The following is a 21,191-nucleotide window of genomic DNA, read 5'->3' as shown; positions in this document are numbered from 1 at the left end:
TTGATCTGCAGAAACTCTGTGAGATAGTGGTCCTAAGCCCCTGCATTTGGGGGTAATTTTGCACAGTGATAGGCAATAGAGGGGCCTGCTGGAGCTAATACCTCACCCAAAAGATGGCGCTGATGATGAGAATAGAGTGCCTTTTGTTGAGCACTTATGCACAGGGGGCTCTGACCTTCCCCCCTGCAGGCCGTTGGCGCACAAGGGAATGGCTGGTAAAAAACTGAAATCTAAGTCCAGAGGCCCCGAGCCACCGTCTCACATCACCCGACATAGACCTGACCAAGATTTCTGAGGCAGTGGAAATGTTCTGCTTCCTTCTGCATGGCCCAAGGTAGCTGCCGCTGCACGTGGCTGTTGATCACTTGAGATGCGGCTAGTACAACTGAGGAACTGAGTTTTTCCTTTTTAAAAATTAATTTGAACCGCAATAGCCACTTGGCCAACAGCTACTGTACTGGACAGCACAGGTCTAGCAGACGTGAGAAACTTCTGCGAGAACCAAGTTATGAGGAACAGAGATCCACCCAAGCCTTGCGGGACTCAGGAAAACCAGGCGTAGCGGGGACATCGGGAGGGACCTGAGACCAGACTCGCTGCTTCGGAGGGGGTTAGCCGGTCCCGAGCAGCCTCCAATGGAACGGCCTCGGGCCACATAAACCCTCTGATGGGCAGTGTGGTTGTGGGCAGCCTCCAGAGCCCAAATGCCTAGGTTCCAATCAACCGTTGCTAAGTTGGGTCACTTCAGACAAGTCCTGTAACCTCTCAGCGGCAGCGTCCCCATCTGTATAATGGGGACACTAAGAGCATCTACTTTGTGGAGTTGCTGTGCCGATGAAGTGGGTTCCCATGTTGAAGCCTAGAATGGGTTCTGGCACACGCGTATGACGGGAGGGTTTGCTTCTACTGCCCGTTCCGCTGTATCCTTCCCGACCCCAGCCAAGCACTGGACAACATGGCACCAAGGTTAGACCCCCAAAGCCCAAGGCCCGGGAATTAAGGCTTAACTCTGCAGACAAGTAAGGGCAGGTTTCTGCCTTGGTAAAAATGCTCTTACCAGGATCAAGACAGGCATCAATGGGGTCTGCAGAGGCCAAGCGGGCGACATGAGCGATAGCAGGTGGACAGAGACTGTGGCGAGGCAGAGAACCCACGTCTAAGACAGGATCCTGCCTGTGGGCAACTTCCAAATGGGGCCAAGAGGCTGGAGAGGGGCCAAATCTTGAGGTTTTTCCCCAGAGAAGTGGGGAATCTGGACTTATATGGGGAACATCCTCGTTTCTATAGTTGGCACCTAATCCAAGGAATTTTTGTGTTTGTTTTTGAAACAAGGTGCCATCTGAACAGAACACCAAGGCAGGCACAAGCCCACAGGCCGCCGTGTGCACTTTCTGACTCTCCTCTTCTCCACGCCCTTTCTTGGCTTCTTACGTCTCTGCTGCTATCAAGGGATACAGAACCCAGAAAGGATGACTTCTTACAAACTTTAAAATGACAGAAAAAAAAAAAAATGACAGAGACAGGCAATCTAGAAAGTACCAGGTTTTATTCTTATCAAAAAAAAAAAAAAATTAAGTAACAGACAACAGTGTGAGGTGGCTACAAGAGGTGCTCACTCCCAACATAGCCAGAGGGAAACCAGAGGGGTTGGCGGGGTGGGCAGTGCAGAGGACCCAGCCAGCTGGGACCCTGGGTTGTGGCGGTGAAGGGTGAAGGGTGCAGGAGGCAAGGGCGACTCCCCCCGTACCCCAACCAGTGGGGTCAGGAGAAGATGCAGCCTGCCCAGGCTAAGCCACCAGGCCTCTTCTTTGTGGGCGGGGGGGCGGGGGAGGGTCACCAATAACAAGATCCAAAGCCAGGGCCCAGTCAGTCCTCCCCCACCCCCCTCCCCCTTTGCCCAGGGAGACCAAGATCACCCCCGCAAGGCTGGGGCTGGGACGTGTTAAGCCAGTTTAGTTCTCTAGCACTGTGGTTCAACAGGTGGACATGGTCCCTACCTGCATGTTCACTGTAGCAGCCATGAACCACATGGGCAAATGAGCACATGAAATGTGGTTAGTGTAAATGAGGAATGGATTTTTAACTCTGGGTGATTTTCACGGATTTGAACAGCCGCACGTGGCCAGCGGCCACCGCAGCGGATAGCACAGCTCTCCAATTTTCTCATAAATTCGGAGAGAGCAAACAAAGGAACACCGGTTGGGCTCAAAGCAGAAGCTAGAAAGAAGGTAGAACTGTCTACCCTCAACTATTCCAGCCCAATCAGGAGAAGGCACCAGGAACAGAGAGAGAAAAGAGAGAGAGAGAGGCAAAAACCCACTCAGCCAAACAAAATTCCACTCACTCAACCATCCAGCCAACTTCAAATGGGACATACCACACTATTTCCTGAAAAAATATATTTATCTATTTTTCTAGAACCAAGGAAGAATAATAATATATTACAAGAAAAGAGACACAAATATTCCCACCATCCCCTAACATTGTATTTTGGGATCTGCTAGAAAACTGTTTCAGCAAAAGCTACTTCTTAGAGGAAGCAGCTTCAGCAAGGGCCAAGGTCATGAGCTGGGGGAGTGTTAAGTATAAAAAAAAAAAAAAATGAAATGGGGAGGATATTTAAAGAAAAAGAGGAAGAGGGCCCTGTCTGAAGCTATAAATAGTAAAAAAAAAAAAAGAAAAAATTAATAAAAATCATGTCTCCGTCTCTTCTCTCATTTTCAAAAAACAAAAATAAAAAAAACATTAAATACAAACTTAGCAGGTACTGTGGAAAGTGCAAGAGAGCGGAGAACATCTCAGCATCGGCACACTCTTGCCCACGCAGAGGCTCTGCACCAAGGACTGAACCATTCAGAAAAAAATACCCCGCTTAAGACAGATTTGCAAATACTCTGCAAATCCATTTCAGTATGAACTTTCAGTTCTTCTTCCCACCCTCCCTCCTTCCCCATCCCCTCCCCCAAATAAAAAAGGTTGATTTCCAGAAAGTCACTTGAAAGAGCCGAGAATGGCCCAAGGTATACCAGACTCCTGCAGTGTGATCACAAGTGCCCTGTGACGGACACATCTCAAGGTGTAGATGGTTCTAGTTCCTTCTCCTGGCTCCTTTTCACAAGAGGGAGGGAGAAGGCTGGCTGGGGGCAGAGCCCCAGCAGGACTCCTGTCCCAGCTTCAGAGGGGCTCTGGGTGAGGCATGTTCAGGATAGGGTGTAAGCTGGGCCCACATTTTAAGTGTAAGATTAAGAAATGATCCAATCCCAGACCTGCCTTCAGCAAGGCCAAGTGTAACCCTATTTTTCTGCCGGGACAACCGAGGCCCAGAGAATCAAGAAGAGGCAGGCAGGAACAGAAGATGATGTCTCTTCTGACGCTTGAAACATAATCAGAGCTGGAGATGCGGACAGGTAGGCATTAGGTTGCCCTCCCCCTACCCTAACGTCCACCCTTCCAAATCCTTTGGCTTCCCTCCCCACGGAGGTCCAAGCCAGTGCCCAGGTGGGCGCTTCAGGCATAGAACTCGTTGGTAGGGGCTTTCTTGTAGATGGGTTTCTTGCCCAGGTCATAGGTGCCTTCATCCTTCTTCTTCATGCGGTACACCAGCAGCAGGACCAGGAAAACGGCGAAGAGGATGCCCACGCCGCCGCCCACGATCAGAGCTGCAGGGGAAGGATGGGGAGAGCCGCGGGTCAGGACCTCGGGTACACTGCCACTTCCCCCCAGTCAGCTCTCTCACAGCTGGACATGCTCCCCCTTGCTGTTGCTTGTGCTCGGCATGACCTCATTCACAAGACAGCAGGGGGTCACCGTAAGTCACCGAAGACCACAGCGCTAGGGCGGCAAAGCCACCATTCCAACCCGCACCTGCGGGAGCCCACAGCCAAGCACACCCCCCAGCGACAGCTTAGCACTAACCGCGCCGGGAGCTAGCAAACCGGCAGGCTGCGATCATCTGCCCGGACAGACTCCCGGCACTCCCGCGAGCTGAGTGTGCACACACCTACACAGACGGGCATATGCGTTCATGCACACAGGTGCACGCTACCAAACACAGCTCGGACACGCGGACACGGCCGTGCTGCTCTGTCACAATGACACACTGTGGCTCTCCCTCCTACGTGTGCAGCTCGGTGTGTGCTAAGGCCTGCGACCTACTCCCATTACTCAACGCTGGCTGTGTGATCGGGCGAGTTCCTTCATCTCTCTCATTGCAAAACGGAAATCGGAAGACCTTTCTCACACATCAGTCCTAAGGATTAAATAAATTAACCCCCCGAAAGTGCTGAGAACAATGCATGGCAGAGCCTCGGTACTCACTACTTGTAAACCTTGGTGGTTTGTATGTGTGTCCCTAGCACCCTGAATTGGACCCTGGCACAACAGCGAAGTGCTTATGAAATGACTCTCCCAATTCAGCTCAGAGAGGAGTACCAGCCAAGGCTGCCTACTGGCATCAGGCAGATGCGGGCTGCTAACCTCAGGTGAACAGCTGTTTTGCAGTATGCTAGGCCGCCTGAAGGGCTCTATCCTGTTTGCTGAGGGGGCAGGGACACCTCACAGAATCCTTGCTGTGGCAGACTGAGTCCCCTAATTCGGTCTTCCAGGGCTAAGGAGATTAATTTTCCATCCCTGCACACACTCCCAATCTATGCACAGAATGGGGGCAGAACGGAACAGAGGAGCCCAGTAAGGTTCTTTCTTGGCTAAAACTCTATGAGAAAGCAGCAACAAAATGACCCCAGGAAATACAGAAAAAGCACATGGAATGAGGTATCCCAACTCCATGACTGTTTTTATCACCTTTCCCCTCTGATAACCCCAGGCACTTCTTATCAGGACCTTGGTCAGTGCGGGACTCTCCACCAGGTTAAGGTTCAAGGGCAGTCTCAAGTGACTGTGGTCCTAGGTTCACATGCCGGGGCTACCAGTGCCTAGTTCTGTGACTTTGGACAAGTGATTTGGCTTCTCTTGAGCCTCAGTTTCCTCATCTGTAAGAGTACAGATAGCCAACCATACCTGTCCGATAGGGTTGTGGAGACTCAGTGAGGGGGGGCACGTGGATCAGACGGCATCTAGCAAGCACCTGAGAAACTTCCAGGTGCACTGAGATGCTACTGGAATGGAGGGTCCCACCCCAACGAATGCAACAATATAACTTCTCACATGAAGATCTTATGCTTGTCTAATTCTCAACCGGAAGATTTAAGAGATGACCTGGCTTTGGTTCTGTCTTTTGCTATGTGACCCAAGCAAGTGGTTTGCTTTCTCTGGGCCTCGGTCTCCCCATTTATAAGACACACTTGGTTGGACTAGATCAGTGGTTTTACATTTTTCTTTAAAAGCAGCAAAACCCTTAGTTGGTGAAAGCAAAACCTTAGGCTGACCCCACATATGCCAGCTAAAAGTGAAACTCTGTGGTTGAAAAAGATGGGGGAGGGTTTTATCCAATATTTTGAAGCTTAGAAGACTAAAAGGTCTCTAAGGGCCCCTCTGGTTCCAAAAGCACCCCCTACCCCTCTTTACATCGCTCAGCAGGTAGCTAAGGTAAAGGAGAAAGAACATTGGCTCCGGTATCAGGAGGCCAGGGTCAGGCTGAGCTGGGCCCAACGTCACCTGGGGTTATATTCCCAGGGAGCCTTATCTGCAAAATGCAGGGCACAGGGCTCTTTCCTTGTACCTCAAGCCTCCCGGGAGGTGCTGGCCCGGCTGGCTGCCAGGAGATAGGAGTAACCGAGCCTGGGCCCAGGGCAGCCACTCACCAGGCTGGTTCATGCAGACAGGCCCTTGGCCTATAAAACTTGGCCAGAGAGAGAGTTCCCTCTGACAACCCGCCCCCGCGAGCTTCGGAGATCCCAAAGCTGCCAGGGAAGGAGAGAGGGAGCCCTCCCCACCCCAGATGAAGGCCACACCCGACGCCCCACCCTGGGACAGAGCTTCCACAATAGCACACCACATTCAAGAACCCTGCGGCTCTCACATCAGGCCAAACCCTGAACCTCTCTCCTCTCCAAGGCCTCAGTGTCTTAATCTGTCATATGAAAGATCCCGGTATGCCAGCTAGTATGAAAAGTCAGTGAAGACTCAATGACAGATTACATCCACAAATCAGAAAAGCGCTTTCCAGTTGGCCAAATTACTTCAGATTCTAATTTTCATGGAGTTATGATACCAACCCAAGGGGTAGAATTGTACCCATTTACAAAGGAGGAAACTGAGGCTCACCTCCCCACTGGGGTTGGAAAGCTTCTCAGCCAAGGTCACAAGGCCGTCAAGTGACAGAGCAGGGGGATGGGGAGCCAGCCTAATGGGCTTTCATGGGAAGTTAACGTTTAATAATTAACTCCCCAGGTACCAACCCCAGGCTGTGCAAATGTTTTTAAAACAAGACAGAAGGACTTAAGGCAAGTGACGGACTCTCAGGCTGTTCTTTAGAAGCCTTTGATACACAATTCTTCCTCGTCTCCACCAGGCCACTCATCCACTCAGAGCCACCCCCTAGGGAGGTGTAGTCCTTGAGTCTCCAGGGTACCCTGGGGCCCGAGGCATCCGTGTCTGCAGAACTATCTCCCTCTGAGTCCTCTCCCCCTCCTAAGTCTCTGGTGAGGAGCTTACCTGCCAGAACCTCTGTCCTCTCAAAGATGCTGCTGCCCTGCGCAGTGCTGGACATGGACACCTTGTTGGACACGTCCTCGTCCCCCTCAAAGGATGAGATCCTTTTTGGGATGACCTCGTTCTCCTCCAATTCCTTGGGTTCGGTGGGGACCCAACTCCCAGGCCCTGCCCTCTCAGGGATAAAGTTATCGAGAGGCACCTGCATGGGGTGGAAGGAGAGACAAACACTCAGCGTGGTCTGGGGACGAACCTGGGGCAGGGGACAGAAGCATTCAGCCAGGGAGGCAGTCTGCTTTTGCCATCTTGCTGGCTGAACCAGGCGGTCCTGGGACAGAAAGCAGCACCAAACTCTCAACAACGATGCCATCGAAGGCTCACCCTCCACCTTTCCAGGTCTGTCCCAAACGGGGAATGAATAATGTGACCAAGGGCGCAGGGAAGCACGTGGTCCCACTCACTGCTGGTCAGTGGGTATTCGAGAATCACCACCCCAGAGGGCAGTGTGGCAGGGCTGCAGAAATTGCTTGGGACCCTGTCCCAAGGAGCTAATCAGAGATTTGAGTCAAAGAAGCTTGCTGTAGTGTTCTAATGTTAGAAAATCAGAAAATCAGAAACAACATTTCCATCAAAAAGGGAAAAGCAGTGAACTATGATGATGCGGCCTATAAAAATGAATAGGAAGCACATTTAATCATGTGAGGAAATAAACTCACAAACTCCTGACCACTTTATATACACAAAACTGTATATACAACTTGATATTAATGTTGGGAAATACCTAGAAATGCACAGAAAAGGGGCTGGAAACACATCTAAGTGCTGACAGTGATTATCCCCTGCAGGGAGGACGGCCTACCCATGACCCACAGCTGTGCCTGCCCCCAGGGAGCCAGAGCCCCGAATAAAAGCTTTCTTGCAGAGAGAGGTCAGACCCTCACTTATGGGCCCTTCTCAACAGGTGTTAGAGAGGAGCAAGTGGGGAGAGGCAAAAAAGCATGTAATTACTCACCAGGGGATGGATTACTTCAGGGAAGATCTGGGGGTCCTCTGAGTCATCTGGAAGGTCAGAAAGGTGGAGTGTGAGGTCACTTCCCCTTAGATAAAGGACCTCCCCCTTCTGCAGCCATGGCTAGGGGGAGTCCTAACGTACAACCAGCCCTCAAATGCTCAATGTACAGCAAGTGACCATTCCCACCCCAGCTTCAGTCACCTCATCTGTAAAATGGGGCTCCAAAGACTGGGCTCTCTGTTCTTTCACAAGAATGCTCAGCAGGTAGCTGAGCAGATGCTGTCAGTTCCAAACCCCTGCTCCATAATGTATGGATCCAGGGACCACTAGCATCCCCTGGGTGCCGGTTAGAAATACAGATTCCTGGGCCCACTGAATCAGTCTGCATTTTCATAAGATCCCCAGGGGATTCCTTTGAGAAGACTCTAGACTGTAATATTAAACATTAGAAATTGCAGCATTAAAATATATCCTGAGTGCTCCGTCTATGTGCCAAGAGAGCTTTAACTCAGTCCAATCCCCAACACACTGATTTACTATTTTACAGATTTGGAAACCAAGGCTCAGAGGTCACAGAGATCATCCCAGCACTCTGTACGGAGGAGGGATGCTTCTGTGCAGCAGCCTGAGCCAGGGAGTCACAGAAGACCATGAACAGCCCTGCCCTCCCCGCCCCCCCCAGTCCAGCCACCCAAGGCCTACGCCCCTTCACCCATGCCCCCCTCTGAAGCAGGAGCTTGTTCCTGGGTCCCCACCCACACCTCTGCCCACACATGACCCCAGGCTTTTGAGCTGCTCTTTTTCCTTTTCATAAGAAGAAAACACTATCAGTTCTTTCCAGCCCCACACCCACTAGGCCCCCAGCCACAGGCAGACAGGTCCAGGCTGGTGCTCAGAAAACCTAGAGCTCCAAATGAACTCCAAGCAACAAAGAACTCACCCAAGGAGGGTTGTCAGGGATGGAAAAGGGTTGATAGTTACTTTTGTTTCCTCTTTTCCGAGAGGGGAGGAGCACTGTTGGAAACCCCCCCCACAAATCCAAGTCTCAAGGCGAGCTCACTACCCTGTGCTCGGTGAGGCCACTTTCCCTCCAACCCCATGAGCCCAGGCTGCCCACCAGATCCTCCATACCCAGATCTCCAGAGCCAGACAGCTCAAAATCATCGGGTTCCTGCCCAGGCCCCCCAACATCCTCGTCGTCTGGTAGGGCCCCAGAAAAGTATCGGCCTTCTAGGAGGTCTTGGGGGTTGATGACTTCGGTCTCTCGGATCTAGGGTGAAAAAGGGAGTCACGTCAGCCACATCGGTAGCCCCCTGGTGCTCTACAGCAGCCCCCGAGCCCCAAAAGGCAGTGAAGTGGGCATTCAGTAAGATAACCTGGGGTGCTGGAAGGTCATCAGGCCAGAACCTGGAGACCACCCCTCCTGGTCCCTAACTTGCTGTGTGACCTTAGGCAAATCTCTTTCCCATCCTGGGCTAATAAAAATCATAAAGTTGGTAATAATCAGAACATTAAATATTACTAGGTACCATTGACTAAGCAATTAGTATGTGTAAGTCCCTGTTCTTAACACCAAAGGCATGTCTTTAACCTCATTTTACAAAAGAGGAAACTGGGCATTTCCTTCTGACACAAGTAGCAGGTCGAAAAGAGAGGATTCAGCATCGAGCCGCCTGAATGCAGAACCACACAGGCTTGAGGATATGACGCTCCAGGGTTCTAGGATGCAAATGAAGTCACAGCTGATTCACCCGAGGCAGGGAGAGGGCTGCCGGCCCCGGTCTTGCCCAGTCCAGGACACCTTTCCCAGCTGATTCAGACTGGGCTGGGACAGCCAGGGCTGGCTCACCCACGCCCAGGGCAGCCTCAGGCCAGGCACTGCAGACCTGGTGACTCACAAGGACGTAAGCACACTCTTGTACTCAGCTTTCCAGCATCTCCCATAGATATCTTCTGTACCAGCACAGGGGAGGGCAAGAGAGGCATCCTGTGGATGGACCACCCACTCCAGCACCCACAAATGTCCTCGGCCCCTACCGCACGGGGACCCAGCCCGTCACATCACAGCAGAATCTTAAACCCCACTTCCACCAAGAAGCTTTCAAATGGAAAGTATCAAGGTCCAGGGAGGCAAAAACTTCCCCAAGGTCCTATAAGTACATCAGCTACTCTGTTCCCATCCCCCAGAGCTCACAAGGGTAGGAAACATTCAGAATGCTTACCACCTTCCTCTTAGCTCTGGGGCTGAGGCTTCCCAAAGAACAACAGCCCTGAGCAAAGTTCATTTTTTTCCCCCCGCTGATTAACTCAAATACTAAAGTGCCTACTATTTGCCAAAAGAGTTAGGGTTTCAATGAAGTTCAATACAGATTCTCCTCTTACATTCTCCTCTAAACATTACATCTCCTCTAAACATTCTCCTCTTCTTTCCCAGAGCCCCTAACTGTAGGATATTGGGGCTCTGCTCAGAACCACCAGAATTCCAGTTACAGAGGCCAGGGAGGTCCCATGCTCTCATTTCACAGAATCTGAGAGAATCTGAGCTCTGGACAAGGCAGTGACTTGCCTAAGGTCGCAAAACTGAGTCAGCCAGACAACTCAGAGTGGAGAGGCCAGGTGTCTTTTTGACTGCCCCAGGCTGTCCTTCACCCAGCTAAGACTGCCAGTGACACCGGGGGAGGGGGTAGCCCGAGGAGGAATATCTGTTCCTAGGACCAGGTAAGCATTGCAGGAGAGGCCCAGGCTCTGGGGAGAGGTGGGCAGGACCTGACTGTCATGCCCTCTTCCACCCCCGAGAGGGCAGATGCTGGATTCCCGGAAGGGGGGAGGGTCAGGCCAGGGGGGAAGGCAGTGGGCACACAGCCCTCTTCCACCGGCTGGGAGAATCTTTGCTGAACACTGGGCACACATGGGGGTGGGGAGCCAGAAGGGGTTAAGCCCTGGTTGGGATGACTTCATGACTTGGGAATCAGGAGCTGCTGAGCTGCTGGTGTTGGAATTCCAGCCCCCGCACACAGCCCCGTGCCTGTGGCTTCGGTCTGGCAGCTTGGGAGGAAGGCTCCTCCGTGGTGGTTGCAAAACTGTCCCCTAGGGTGAGGTCCCTGTGCTCCTACCCCCATCTCCTGCCGCGAAGTCCCCCAGGCCCCAAATCTGAAAGAGCAGGACCTTTTAAGCCCTTAGCAAATGAAGTACGTCCTCTTGATAGATCTTGTGCAGAAGTGGGCAGAAGTGGAACCGGGGCCTCAGAAAGGTTAAGTGGCTTGCCCAAGGTCACGTGGGCAGAAAGTGGCCACACTGGACCAGAACCCAGGCCTGCGTCACTCGAGCCTTTAGCCACATGCGAATGAACACCTGCATGAACACGCATGTACACAGAGTGCCCGGCCACCCAAGCTAGGGGGGAGCCCTGTCAAGCGGAGGTCAAATCCAGCCCAGCAGAGAAAAAAGGTACTTTGGCCACTTGTCGACCTGGCCTGGAGACTCCCATGGGAGTCACAGCTCCAAGTCCTCCAGACAGGGGCTGGGGTCCCAACGCTGGGCAGTTTCAGGCGGGAGACCCGCCCCACAGGGTTCTTATTCCCCGAAGCCCTGGAATGTTGTTTACACAGCCTGCCCTTCTTTTACTATGTGAAAGTGTTAAGGGGTGTTTCAAAACAACCCACGGGATTAGCATGCTGATTGGCTGACAGTTACTAGCTCCGTTTTTCATTAGCCAGACGGAGGCAAAGAGAGGAGGCAGGTATGGTGGTCTCGAAACCAAAGATGAAACCCAGATTCACTGGCAGTTCAGCCCTCTTAGGGGTCGCCTGGTGATCCCTCCCCCTTCCTTTCCATACCAGGTTCCTGGGGAGGATAAACGGCTTGGCTAAGGTCGCACCAGGGGTCAGCGGCACGGCCAGGGGTAGACCCAGGCAGACACCTATGCCGGGGCTCTCCAGGCTGCCTTACAGGGGCCCACGTGCCTTCCTCCAGCAAGTCCCAGGGCCTGGAAGAAGCTTTGTGGGGCGTACCCATGGGAGGGCACAGGAAAGCAGATCTTTCTTCCACTCCAGGAGCACCCTCTCTGTTCCTCTCTGCCCATGACTCCTGACAAGAGGGACATTCCCACGTGGGAACCCTTTAAGACTAGGTCAGCAATGGGCAAGCATCATGGGCAAGCATCCCTTTGTGTGTATGGGCATGCCAACAGCCCTCCCTTGCCTTACCTGCTTTACAGACAAGGCCCATTCAGTCTGGGGCGCATCTGAAGAATGAGGCCACCCACTCAGCAGCCAGACCCAGCCTTGACCAGAGAGGACCCAATCCTGCTCCCAGCTGAGCTACCCGTCTATTCTCCACTCACCCCCATCCCTGCCTGCGGATCGTGTGTTCACACAGGCACCCTCTCTGGGCCCTCGGGTCTCCTTTCTCACAGACCACAACAGAAATAGGTCAGTGGGCCTGGGTCCCACAGACCTGCTTGCCCCAGGGCTGGTGGACACCTGGGGTTGGTGCCTGGGGGTTGAGATGCTGAATGCCTTCCCAGATTATCCACAGAAGAGGGGGTAGGTGCTGTTTTGTTCCAAAGGAACTAACACCTGCCAACAGAAGGTATCCGAGGTCACTGAGCCCAACGGTCTCATTTTATAACCCAGCAAACAGATTAAAAGACAAGGGACTTTGCCAAGGTCACCCAAGCACTTGGCAGCAGAGCTGGACTTAGAACCTAGGTCTCCTGGCGTGAGGCTGGAGTTGTCCTCCCTGCCCTGCTTCAAGGATTTTGGCTGCAAAACAAAGGGTCTCAGCAAACCCACAGGCCACAGCTGTCACTCCAGACATATTTCGCATCCAGTCCTTACACTATAGGCACGAAGCTAGGAAAAGGTCACCAACCCTATCCCAAAGTCCTACAGCTTCAGTCACCAGGGAAAAGCATAGGGGCTGGGGTGACTAGCTCAAGTATCCACCACGAGCCAGGCACCAAGCTGGAGTCTTCCCTTTATGAGCTCATTTGCAACGGCCCAACAGTCTTGTAACATGCTCTGACCATTTTGCAGGAAACTCAGGTGCAATAGAGTCATTTATCCAAAGTCACACAACTAGAAAGCAACGGAGCTGGGGTTTGAACCTAGATCTTTCTCAAGACCATGCCTCAGCCACAACCAGATTTCTCACTGCCACCCTCGCGTCACCTCTCCACCCCGACCCCACACTGCCAGGCCAGGCTCCACCAGGGAGCAAACAAAGGTGAAACTGATATTGTTTAAACAAAAGAACAAAAACTTGGCTGGGGCACCAGGGAGAAGTTCAGGGTCAAGGCCTGGTTGGCTGGTGGGAGGAAAAGAGGGAGGAGAGCCTCCCCCTCCCCCCCCACCCTCCCCCAACTCCGCCCTCAGGCTCCTCCCCAGCAGAGGTAGGGTCAGGGACACACTTGACCCTTCTTTCAGGAGGTGAGACCAGAAGGACAACCGTGCAAGCCAAATTCAAGGGGGGCGTGGGGGGTGGGGGGGAGCAAGGACACTGGGCTCCAACTACTGAATCCACCAGAGTGATTCCGACCGGAGATCCCCAAAAGCGGCCTGTGGTACAATCACTGTCTTCCCCCATCCCCCTTTCTGAAGGGTCAGATACCCCCCAGAATGAGCAAACCCCGAAGCCACAATCAGAGATCTACACCTCGGCAGAAAGGAAGGATCTGCCAGCACAGTGGTGACCCACAAGCAAAGTACAGTCTGGCCACTTCCTAACTGCAGGAGTCTTGGAGTCTACATCACATCTTGAACCCTCAGCTTTCTCTTTCGGTACCCAGGGCTAGGAGCACCCTGCAGGATGATGAGGATTAAGTACAATGCATTAGTGTGTGCAAGGAATCCAGCATATGGCCTGGTACACAGCAGGTGCTCAATGAGTAGCAGCTATTATCAATCCCCACCTGCCTCCCTTCTGGCTAAAGGGATTAGTGCTCAAAGGGTCAGAGAGACCTGGGAAAAGCTGTGGAAGCAGCTCCCCTGCTAGAAAGAAGGTGGTCAGTGGACCGGGGTGCGGGGGGGGGGGGGGGGCGGGGTTCGCAAAATGTGAATAAAAACCCATAATGGGTATTTATTTTGCTTCTGGGACAACCGACCAGGTCCCTTGCAATTGCAAAGAACCCAGAGATGGGCAGAGACCACACAACTTGGAGCACCCGTTCTAAGACGACAGAGGCAGAGGAAACGCGGTTGTATTTTTCCAAAAGGAGCAAATGGAAGTGACCAGAGACGCCTGACATTCTACTGGGGGACCTGTACCCCCCGGGGTATTTACTGACCTGCCTTGGGGACAAAACAAAACAAAAAAATCCAAAAGGCAAAAAGAAAGCACACACAGCCAGTGCTCTGGTACCTGGAGGGTTAAGCCAGGTCTGGGGGTGGGGGTGGGGCTGGGGGGGTTCGAATGTCAGCTCTGCCCACTCCAAGGTCGGGTTACTCTGAACACAATCACTCAGGAGAGAAGCCAGGCCTGGCACTGCCATCAGCCAACTTTTCACCAACCCCCACCCCAGGGCAAACCATTCCACAGCAAGGGCTCCAGGAGGCTGGGGTGCCAGCTAGGAATGGGGCTGGGGGTGGGGTCCTGCATTCTGGACATCCTCCTGCCAGCAGGTGATGGAGATTTCCCCACTGGGCCTCAGTTTGCCCACCTGTAAAAGGCGGTTCTCAAAGAGACAAGCCTCTGTCTGTCTCAGGGCCTGGTAACCAAGCTGGGCACTGCTCCGATTACCGCTGGAGACAGCTGGGAAGGGGCTGGCTCCCCAAGGGCCGCAGAGACAGAAGTGCATTGAAGCTGGGACTTGTAATCTAGGCAGCAGATCCGAAGTCCCTGCTGGATCTACGGGCGGGACGTAAACAAGCCTCCTGTGTTCTCAAGAGCAAAGTCGATAGCCTTGTCTCGGCTGATTAGATCAGCCCTGGGTGCTGGCTTCCTGCCCCTTCCCAGCCTCCCTCTTCCACAACCCGACCCCCCCCCCCCAACGTGAGGAAGCCACTGCTCCAGACCAGGTCAGTCTGTCCCACAGACGTCTCCCAGCCGGTCTTTCCCCGGGCAAGGAGTGTCCCCACTCCCTGTGACCGGCCACGGGTCATCCCTGCCCCCATGGCCTGAGGTCCGAGTGGTACAGCCAGTCCCGCAGGCCTGGCCGCGACCAGCGGGCTCCACCAAGTCACTGTTTCCACACACACCAGCCTTTCCCTGCCTCCCCTTTCCATTACCCCAGGTGTCACCTGACTAACCAGCCTCTGTGCCAGAGAAAACTGGGGCAAGCGGAGCTCCCAGCCTACAGGGTGGGGGAGGGGAGAGGCAGACTCGGTGGGGGGGGGGGCTGAGTAGAAGGGACTGGCCAGAGGGTGGGGGAGGTAACTGGGGGCACAGACGAGGCGGCAAAAAGTAGCAGGGATGGTAGGGGGGGACCGTAGAAGGCCAAAGCTGGGAAGAACTGTTCAAATCACAAAGTGATCTCCCGGGGACTCCTGGAGCCCTCTGGAAAGGATAAAAAAGTTTTGGACCCCAAGAACGGTAACTTATCGGTTTACATTTTTGGCGTGCACTCAGATACCACCTCCCTGAAGCCAACATCTGGCCCCGGGGAAGAGCCCTCGTCTAGCCACTAAGAATAAACCAAGATCAAGCCAGCACTTTACAAGTTTGCCAAACACCGATTATGACCCTTGAGTGACACGGGTGTTTTACTGAGGACACACTGGTGAAGTGACTTATTAACTAACTGCATGTCCCTGGGTGAGCAGCAGAGCCGGGATGGTGACTCAGGTTTTTCTAGCTGTGAAATGTACCCACTTCCAGTCACCCTGCCTCTAGCACACAGGGCCAAAGGGCCTGGCCAGGTGCAGGGACGTTCCTGAAGGTCACCAGTGAGTCAGGCTTCCAGTACTTCTAGGGTTAAATCAGGCCCCAACTGTTGACACAGGCCTTCTCCTCCCTCTCTAGGGGCCCATGTACTGAAAATCTACCGGCTTTTCAGACACTGTACCTTCCCGGCCACCATCAAATCCCCTCTCCAAGGCCAGAGCGCTCCTTGCAATTCACTCAGCCTCCGCAGGCCTAGAAACTCTGCCCCTCCAACTGAGGAGGGTGACCCTGTTCTGGGCTTTGTCCAGGTGGTCCCGTACCCTTAGCAAACCCCCATCACCCTCCAGGCCGCAAATAGCTCAGCGAGGGGTTCCTACCGATCCCAGCAGGAGGGGTGGGGCTGCTGAGAACTGGTTCTTGTTTAAATATAAACCGATCTGATAATTAGCAAACAGCCCACTTCTGAAACAAACAAACAGGAGATTTGAACTCTACCGGCCCCACCCTGGACTCCTCCCTTCCCACCTCGCAGCTGTTGGGAGGGAAGGAGTGTTCCAGGGGCCCTGGGAGTGGGATCCTCAAAGGTACAGGGCCACCTGGCATCCCTGTCACTAAGAATGCGGCCTCCCAGTGAGATTTACCTGCAGCCTTGTCACCTCCTAGCAGCCTCACCACAACTCCCAGGAAGCAGAGGCCGGGGAGACTGGGTGACATGCCCACAGCCATGTAGCTAGTAAGGGGTGGACTTCACACCCCTGCAAGTTAGGTCTGCCGGGCCCCAGCCACTTCCAGACAGCAAGGAGAGGGCATCAGAAAAACAGAGGCTCATGGGTGTGCCGTCGTATTGTGGGCTGCCCCAGCCCTGCTCTAGGAGCTCAGAGCTTTCAGGCAAACAAAGCACCCTCTCTGCACAGGTCCGAAGACCAATTCTGAAGACTGGCTGAATTCGCACCCTGTCAAAGCCCACCCGCAGGCAAGGCACTGGGAAGGTCTGAGGCCTAGGACTAGCATTTCCTGTACATCCCCTCAAAGACCGGGGCGCTGAGACACTATCTTTAATAGGCTCTCAGAGGACAAGGTAAACTCTGGAGCCCATTCCAACACCCCCACCAGAGTCATCCTACTAGCCAAGAGGTTGAAAGGAAATGGGTGACTCAGGCCAGCCACCACTCTCCTCCAGTGAATCACAGGCCCTGTCCAGCCCCTTCCCCCAATTTTAAATGGTCATTTGGAAATCACACCCAGCAGTCCAGGAGGCTGAGAACAACTAGGAGCCAATTCCTCCCAAGAGGGAACTGGGGCGGGAAGCCCAGCCTGGCTCTCCATGGCTCCTCATTCAGGACAGCCCAGCACTCCAAGTCCTTGGAAAAGCCCTCTGTTTCCAGGAGCTGGGGATGGCGGGAGCTGAATGTCTCCACCCCCCAGCTTCTCCTCTTGTTTAGGATCTTTACCAAGGGGGCCAAGAAAGCGCCCCTCCCCCCACGGGTGTGTTTTCAGGGCAGGAAGGACCCTTGGAGGGCTTTAGTCCAAGGTGGGCTTATTATAGAGTTGGGGACACGGAGACCCAGAGATAGGGCACATTTGCTCAAGGTCACCTTGCAGTTCAGAAGCAGAACTCAAGTTATCTGCCTTCAAACCCAGCCAATTTCCTCATATGGAATGTTCTCTGAAGATGCTCAAAACCAGACTCCTTGTATTATCAGAGAGACCTGGTTCTGACCTTGGCAAGCCACTGTCTACCTCTGAGCATCAGTTTCTTGTAAAAATGTAGATAATAAAACCTACCTCACAATATCCCTGGAAGACCTTCATATTAGTGATAAATAACCTCAATGCACCTTTTAGAAGGAAGTTACACGCATGAAGTTATTCATTCATACAAACATTTCCTGAGTACTAACTAAGGGACAAGTATTTCACTGAAGATGAACAGAGCAGAAATCCCCCCACCCCCACCCCCACGCCCTCACCCGGTGTGGGTGGAAGTGGTATGTGTGATGGGGATGGGGAGGGCTGGGCTTACGACTCAGAATTTGGTGGGATATATGTATTAATTATCTCACAAACTAAGTTTCTTCAAGGGAGGGAATGCCTTAGATGTCTACGGTTTCTACAGTCCCTTTCAAAGAGTAGGTATTTAATTATTAACAGAATACTTGGGCTGAAAAGGGCATTCAAGGTCATTTGTTTCAAACCCCATTTCACAGATGGGGGAATGTCAACCTCACAGAACCCTCTAAACCATGGCCCAAATATCCGTAGTGGTTCTCTGGGCTTCTAAGAATTCCAAGAGCTCTCACTGGCCACTCAAGGGTCCCAGAGCCCCTGGGCTTCTGCCCCACTGCTACCTCGCTACAACCAAGGAGAGAATTCTCAAGGAGACCAGAAACATCTCTAAGCTAAAATACACTTCCCCAGAACCCACTGGGCCTGGTGCCACATCAGCAGGCTGTGCCCCTGAGGAGCAACACCTCTGGGGGGGTGGTCCGGCTCCCCAAACAAGGTTATCTTTAATTGGCTGGAGAAGGAGTGGCAGGAAGGCAGTTCAGGGGAATGCTCCCAGCGGGACAGGAAGAACTGGTTTGGGATAGCAAGCCCTGCCAGGGAAGAGGCTGGCTGCTCAGACTGGGGTCCCTTCCCAAAACTTGTGGCACCAAGCCCTCGGGGTGGGGGTAGGGTACCACCCAAGGGGAGGGCAGGCCTTTGGCTTAAACCTAAAACTTGGGGAGGGCCTCAATAGCACTATGGGAGGGAGACCTCAGTGCCCTCATCTGTGAAGTAGGCATAATATAATCCCCACATGCTGGGCTTTTCGTGAGGATAAAATGCACCAGACCTGGCATTTGGAAAGCACTCAACAAATCATAACTGCAATCAGAAAATCCCTTCTCCCGGGGCGCCTGGGTGGCTCAGTCGTTAAGCATCTGCCTTCCGCTCAGGTCATGATCCCAGGGTCCTGGGATCGAGCCCCACATCGGGCTCCCTGCTCTGCAGGGAGCCTGCTTCTCCCTCTCCCACTGCCCCCGCTTTGTTCCCTCTCTCGCTGTGTCTCTCTCTGTCAAGTAAATAAATAAAACCTTTAAAAAAAAAAAAAAGAAAATCCCTTCTCCCTGGGCCTGTTTTCTCCACCTGCAAAAAGGCGGCAGACCTCTCCATCATATCTATTCAGCTATGACTAGGTCTGATTTTTCCGGCCACAACCGTGGCAGGAAGGGGACAGCGGAGGGACAGGGGGAAGCCCTGTGTCCCAATTAGAGGTGGAAGGTCTGTGACATTCGCCAAGACACCTCTCTCCGGAAGCAGCTGCTCAGGGCCTACTTCTCCCCAGCTGACGGGTCACCAGGCGCAGGGCTGACACAGCTGCCCTCCCCCAAACCATATCCTTCCGATGGCCCCCAGGACACAGCTGTCTGCTGCTCACCCTGAAGCACCTGCAGACTTAGCAGCCCCTGAACCGGGACTGCCACGTGACTGTCCACGCAATGACCTCACAACCTCCTGGGCCTTTCTTTTTCCCCCCACACACTGCCCAGGCCGACAGGACCCAACCTGGCATTCCTTCAGCTGTCTCCCCAGCTGCTTGACTCCAACACATCTCTCAGCGCCTAGTTCAGAGCATTGTACCAGGGAGCAGCAGGAGTCCTGGCTCAGACACTAACCTTTCGGTCAGGTTGCCCTTAGTTTGGGGAAGTCATCATCTCACTCTGGGCCCGTTTCCTTCCACCTCAGAATTTCTTGAGGCTGGCCAGCCCCCAATCTCAACAGATTCTAAACTCTTGAGTTACCTGAGGATGGGACAAGGGCAGCCACTCAGAAAGCATCAGACTGCAGCTTATCATAGGAGCAGGAACTTGGAAGCCTGGCTGCCTAAATTTGAATGACTCAGACCCTTATTAGCTGTGCGACCTTGGGTAAGTCAGCTAACCTCAGACTCAGGACCAATTTAAGAACAGTAAACTGCCGGGTTGTCAGAATTAAGCTAGTTGACAGGCCATTAGAACAGCCAGTAGAAAGCTATTAGAACACCATAAAGCACACCATAAGCGCTAAATGTTTGCTATCATCACTGCTTGCCTGCAATTGTGCTGGCAGGTTATTCTCAGGGTCTCATTCCTCAACAGAAGCTGCCAGGCAGACAGGACTTTTCCCTAAGCCCAGAGAAAAAGAAGTCCCATAAAGGAATCGACAATGATTAAACTCCACAGACTTGCTCCCCCTAAAAACGGGGGCTTAAGGGCATGAAGGGGGCACAGAGCTGGGGTTCTTGGGGGGGGTCCGATAGCCTCTCCCATCAATTCCCGTCCACCCAACCTCCTAGATGAAATTGCCACCCTCCTCCCCCCACTGGCCGCTGGGATGAATGGAGCTTCTGGTGGCCTACGGCTTTGTAAACTAGGACAGGGAACAGCGGGCAGTTAGGAGAGCTTCTCGGGGCTGAGACCTTCTCTCCCCCAAACCCCTTTACCCCACTCAAGGTGGGTACTCCGATTTCCCGTGCGTAGTTCAGCAGAAATAAACAGTATTCTCGCAGAAAGCAGAGGTTCAACTCTTCGGTGAAGTGCTGAGCCCAAACCATCCCTCCCGTCCGCTCTTGAAGTATCAGAGTCCCAACTTTGTAGGGACCCTAAAGAAGCACTGGTCATCTCCTGCGGCGCTCCCCCAAGCCCGTTGTGCAGATGGGGAAACTGACACTCAAAAGGGGCAGGGCCTTGCTCTGTCACAAGCCAGTGGCAGGGCTGGGGCCAGACCTGAGGTCAGAGCTCAGTTCTTCACTCCCCGGTGTGTGAAACAAGGCCCCCGCACACCCGAACCCCCTCCCGGTTCCGAGTACACGCAGCCCCCTCGTCCCCAGGCCCTGTAGGATTCTAGAGCCGCAGCTGTGGGAGCTTACGGAGGGCGAGCAATGGGATCCAGGACTCGGAGCCTGCCCCAAGATCACCAGGGAAGGGCGCGAGTGTGGGGGGAGAAGAGGTGACACCGGCTTAGTCACGTCCGAGCCTGGAGCGCGCGGCGGGGCCGAGGCCAGGGGAGGCGGGAAGAGCAACAGGCTGGGGCGCACGTTCGCGCGGGGGAGCCACCCCGGCCCGGCGCCTCCCCGTGACCCCAGAGCCAAGTTTCCAGCAAAGTTTCCCCGGCCTCGGCGTCTAGTTGGGGGAGGCGCGGCCCGCTGAACCCCCTTTCCCAGGCCCCCAGGAACAAAGGAGGCACCGGGCCGCCCCCCGGGATCCCCCAGTTCCTACCGATTCGGCAGCGGCAGCGGGGGCGCCCACGAGGAGCAGCAGCAGCGCGAGCAGGCGGGCGAGAGCCATGGTACCGCGGTCCGCACAGGGCGCGCAGGCGAATGGCACGGGCGGGCGTGCGGCCCCCTCTTATAGGCGGTGGCCGGCCCCGCCCCGGCCCCGCCCCGCCCCGCCGCCGCACCCCGCCCGGAATTCCCCTGCGAAAGCTGGGCCTCGGGGCGCTGCGCCCGCCCACGCGGCTGGAAACCCCGAGGGATCCGCCCGGCGCGCGCCCGCCCGTCCGCTCCCGATCTACCCCGAGTCTCTGTCCCCTTTATTTCTTTGATGCCCTGCCAGGCAGGTCCCCAGAGATCACTGCGTCTAACCCCGTTTTATACCCGGGGAAGTTGAGGACAGGGACTTGCCCAGGGGCTTCAGTTTAGACCAGCGCTCCTTAAACCCGGTAACGCTCCCCTAGGAGGGTACGGAACACATTCCAAACGGGACGTGAACATGCATAGCCTTAAGGG

At 54.0% G+C, this 21,191-nt stretch overlaps 1 protein-coding gene across 1 annotated transcript; it reads right to left on the bottom strand.

Moving 5' to 3' along the window:
- Nucleotides 1–1,543: 1,543 nt before the first annotated feature.
- SDC4 (syndecan 4) lies at nt 1,544–20,779 on the bottom strand. Its single transcript, XM_032419760.1, has 5 exons — nt 20,683–20,779; nt 8,753–8,891; nt 7,622–7,668; nt 6,613–6,811; nt 1,544–3,659 (listed from the first exon to the last, which is right to left on the bottom strand). The coding sequence occupies exons 1-5, from the start codon at nt 20,749–20,751 to the stop codon at nt 3,508–3,510; spliced, it is 606 nt and encodes a 201-aa protein (XP_032275651.1). The 5' UTR covers nt 20,752–20,779; the 3' UTR covers nt 1,544–3,507.
- Between the last annotated feature and the right edge of the window lie 412 nt (nt 20,780–21,191).

The sequence above is a fragment of the Phoca vitulina genome, unplaced genomic scaffold (genome assembly GCF_004348235.1).
Source record: "Phoca vitulina isolate PV1807 unplaced genomic scaffold, GSC_HSeal_1.0 scaffold22, whole genome shotgun sequence".
Taxonomy (NCBI): Eukaryota; Metazoa; Chordata; class Mammalia; order Carnivora; family Phocidae; genus Phoca; species Phoca vitulina.
Note: the sequence above shows the minus strand (reverse complement) of the source record. Positions and strands in the feature narration are given on the sequence as shown.

Coding starts and splice junctions, on each gene's coding strand:
- SDC4 (XM_032419760.1), bottom strand. CDS start 20,751: ATGGCTCTCGCCCGCCTGCTCGCGCTGCTGCTGCTCCTCGTGGGCGCC. Junction 7,669..8,752: donor GTCTGGCTCTGGAGATCTGG/GTATGGAGGATC, acceptor CTGACCTTCCAG/ATGACTCAGAGGACCCCCAG. Junction 6,812..7,621: donor CTGAAGTAATCCATCCCCTG/GTGAGTAATTAC, acceptor CACCCCATGCAG/GTGCCTCTCGATAACTTTAT.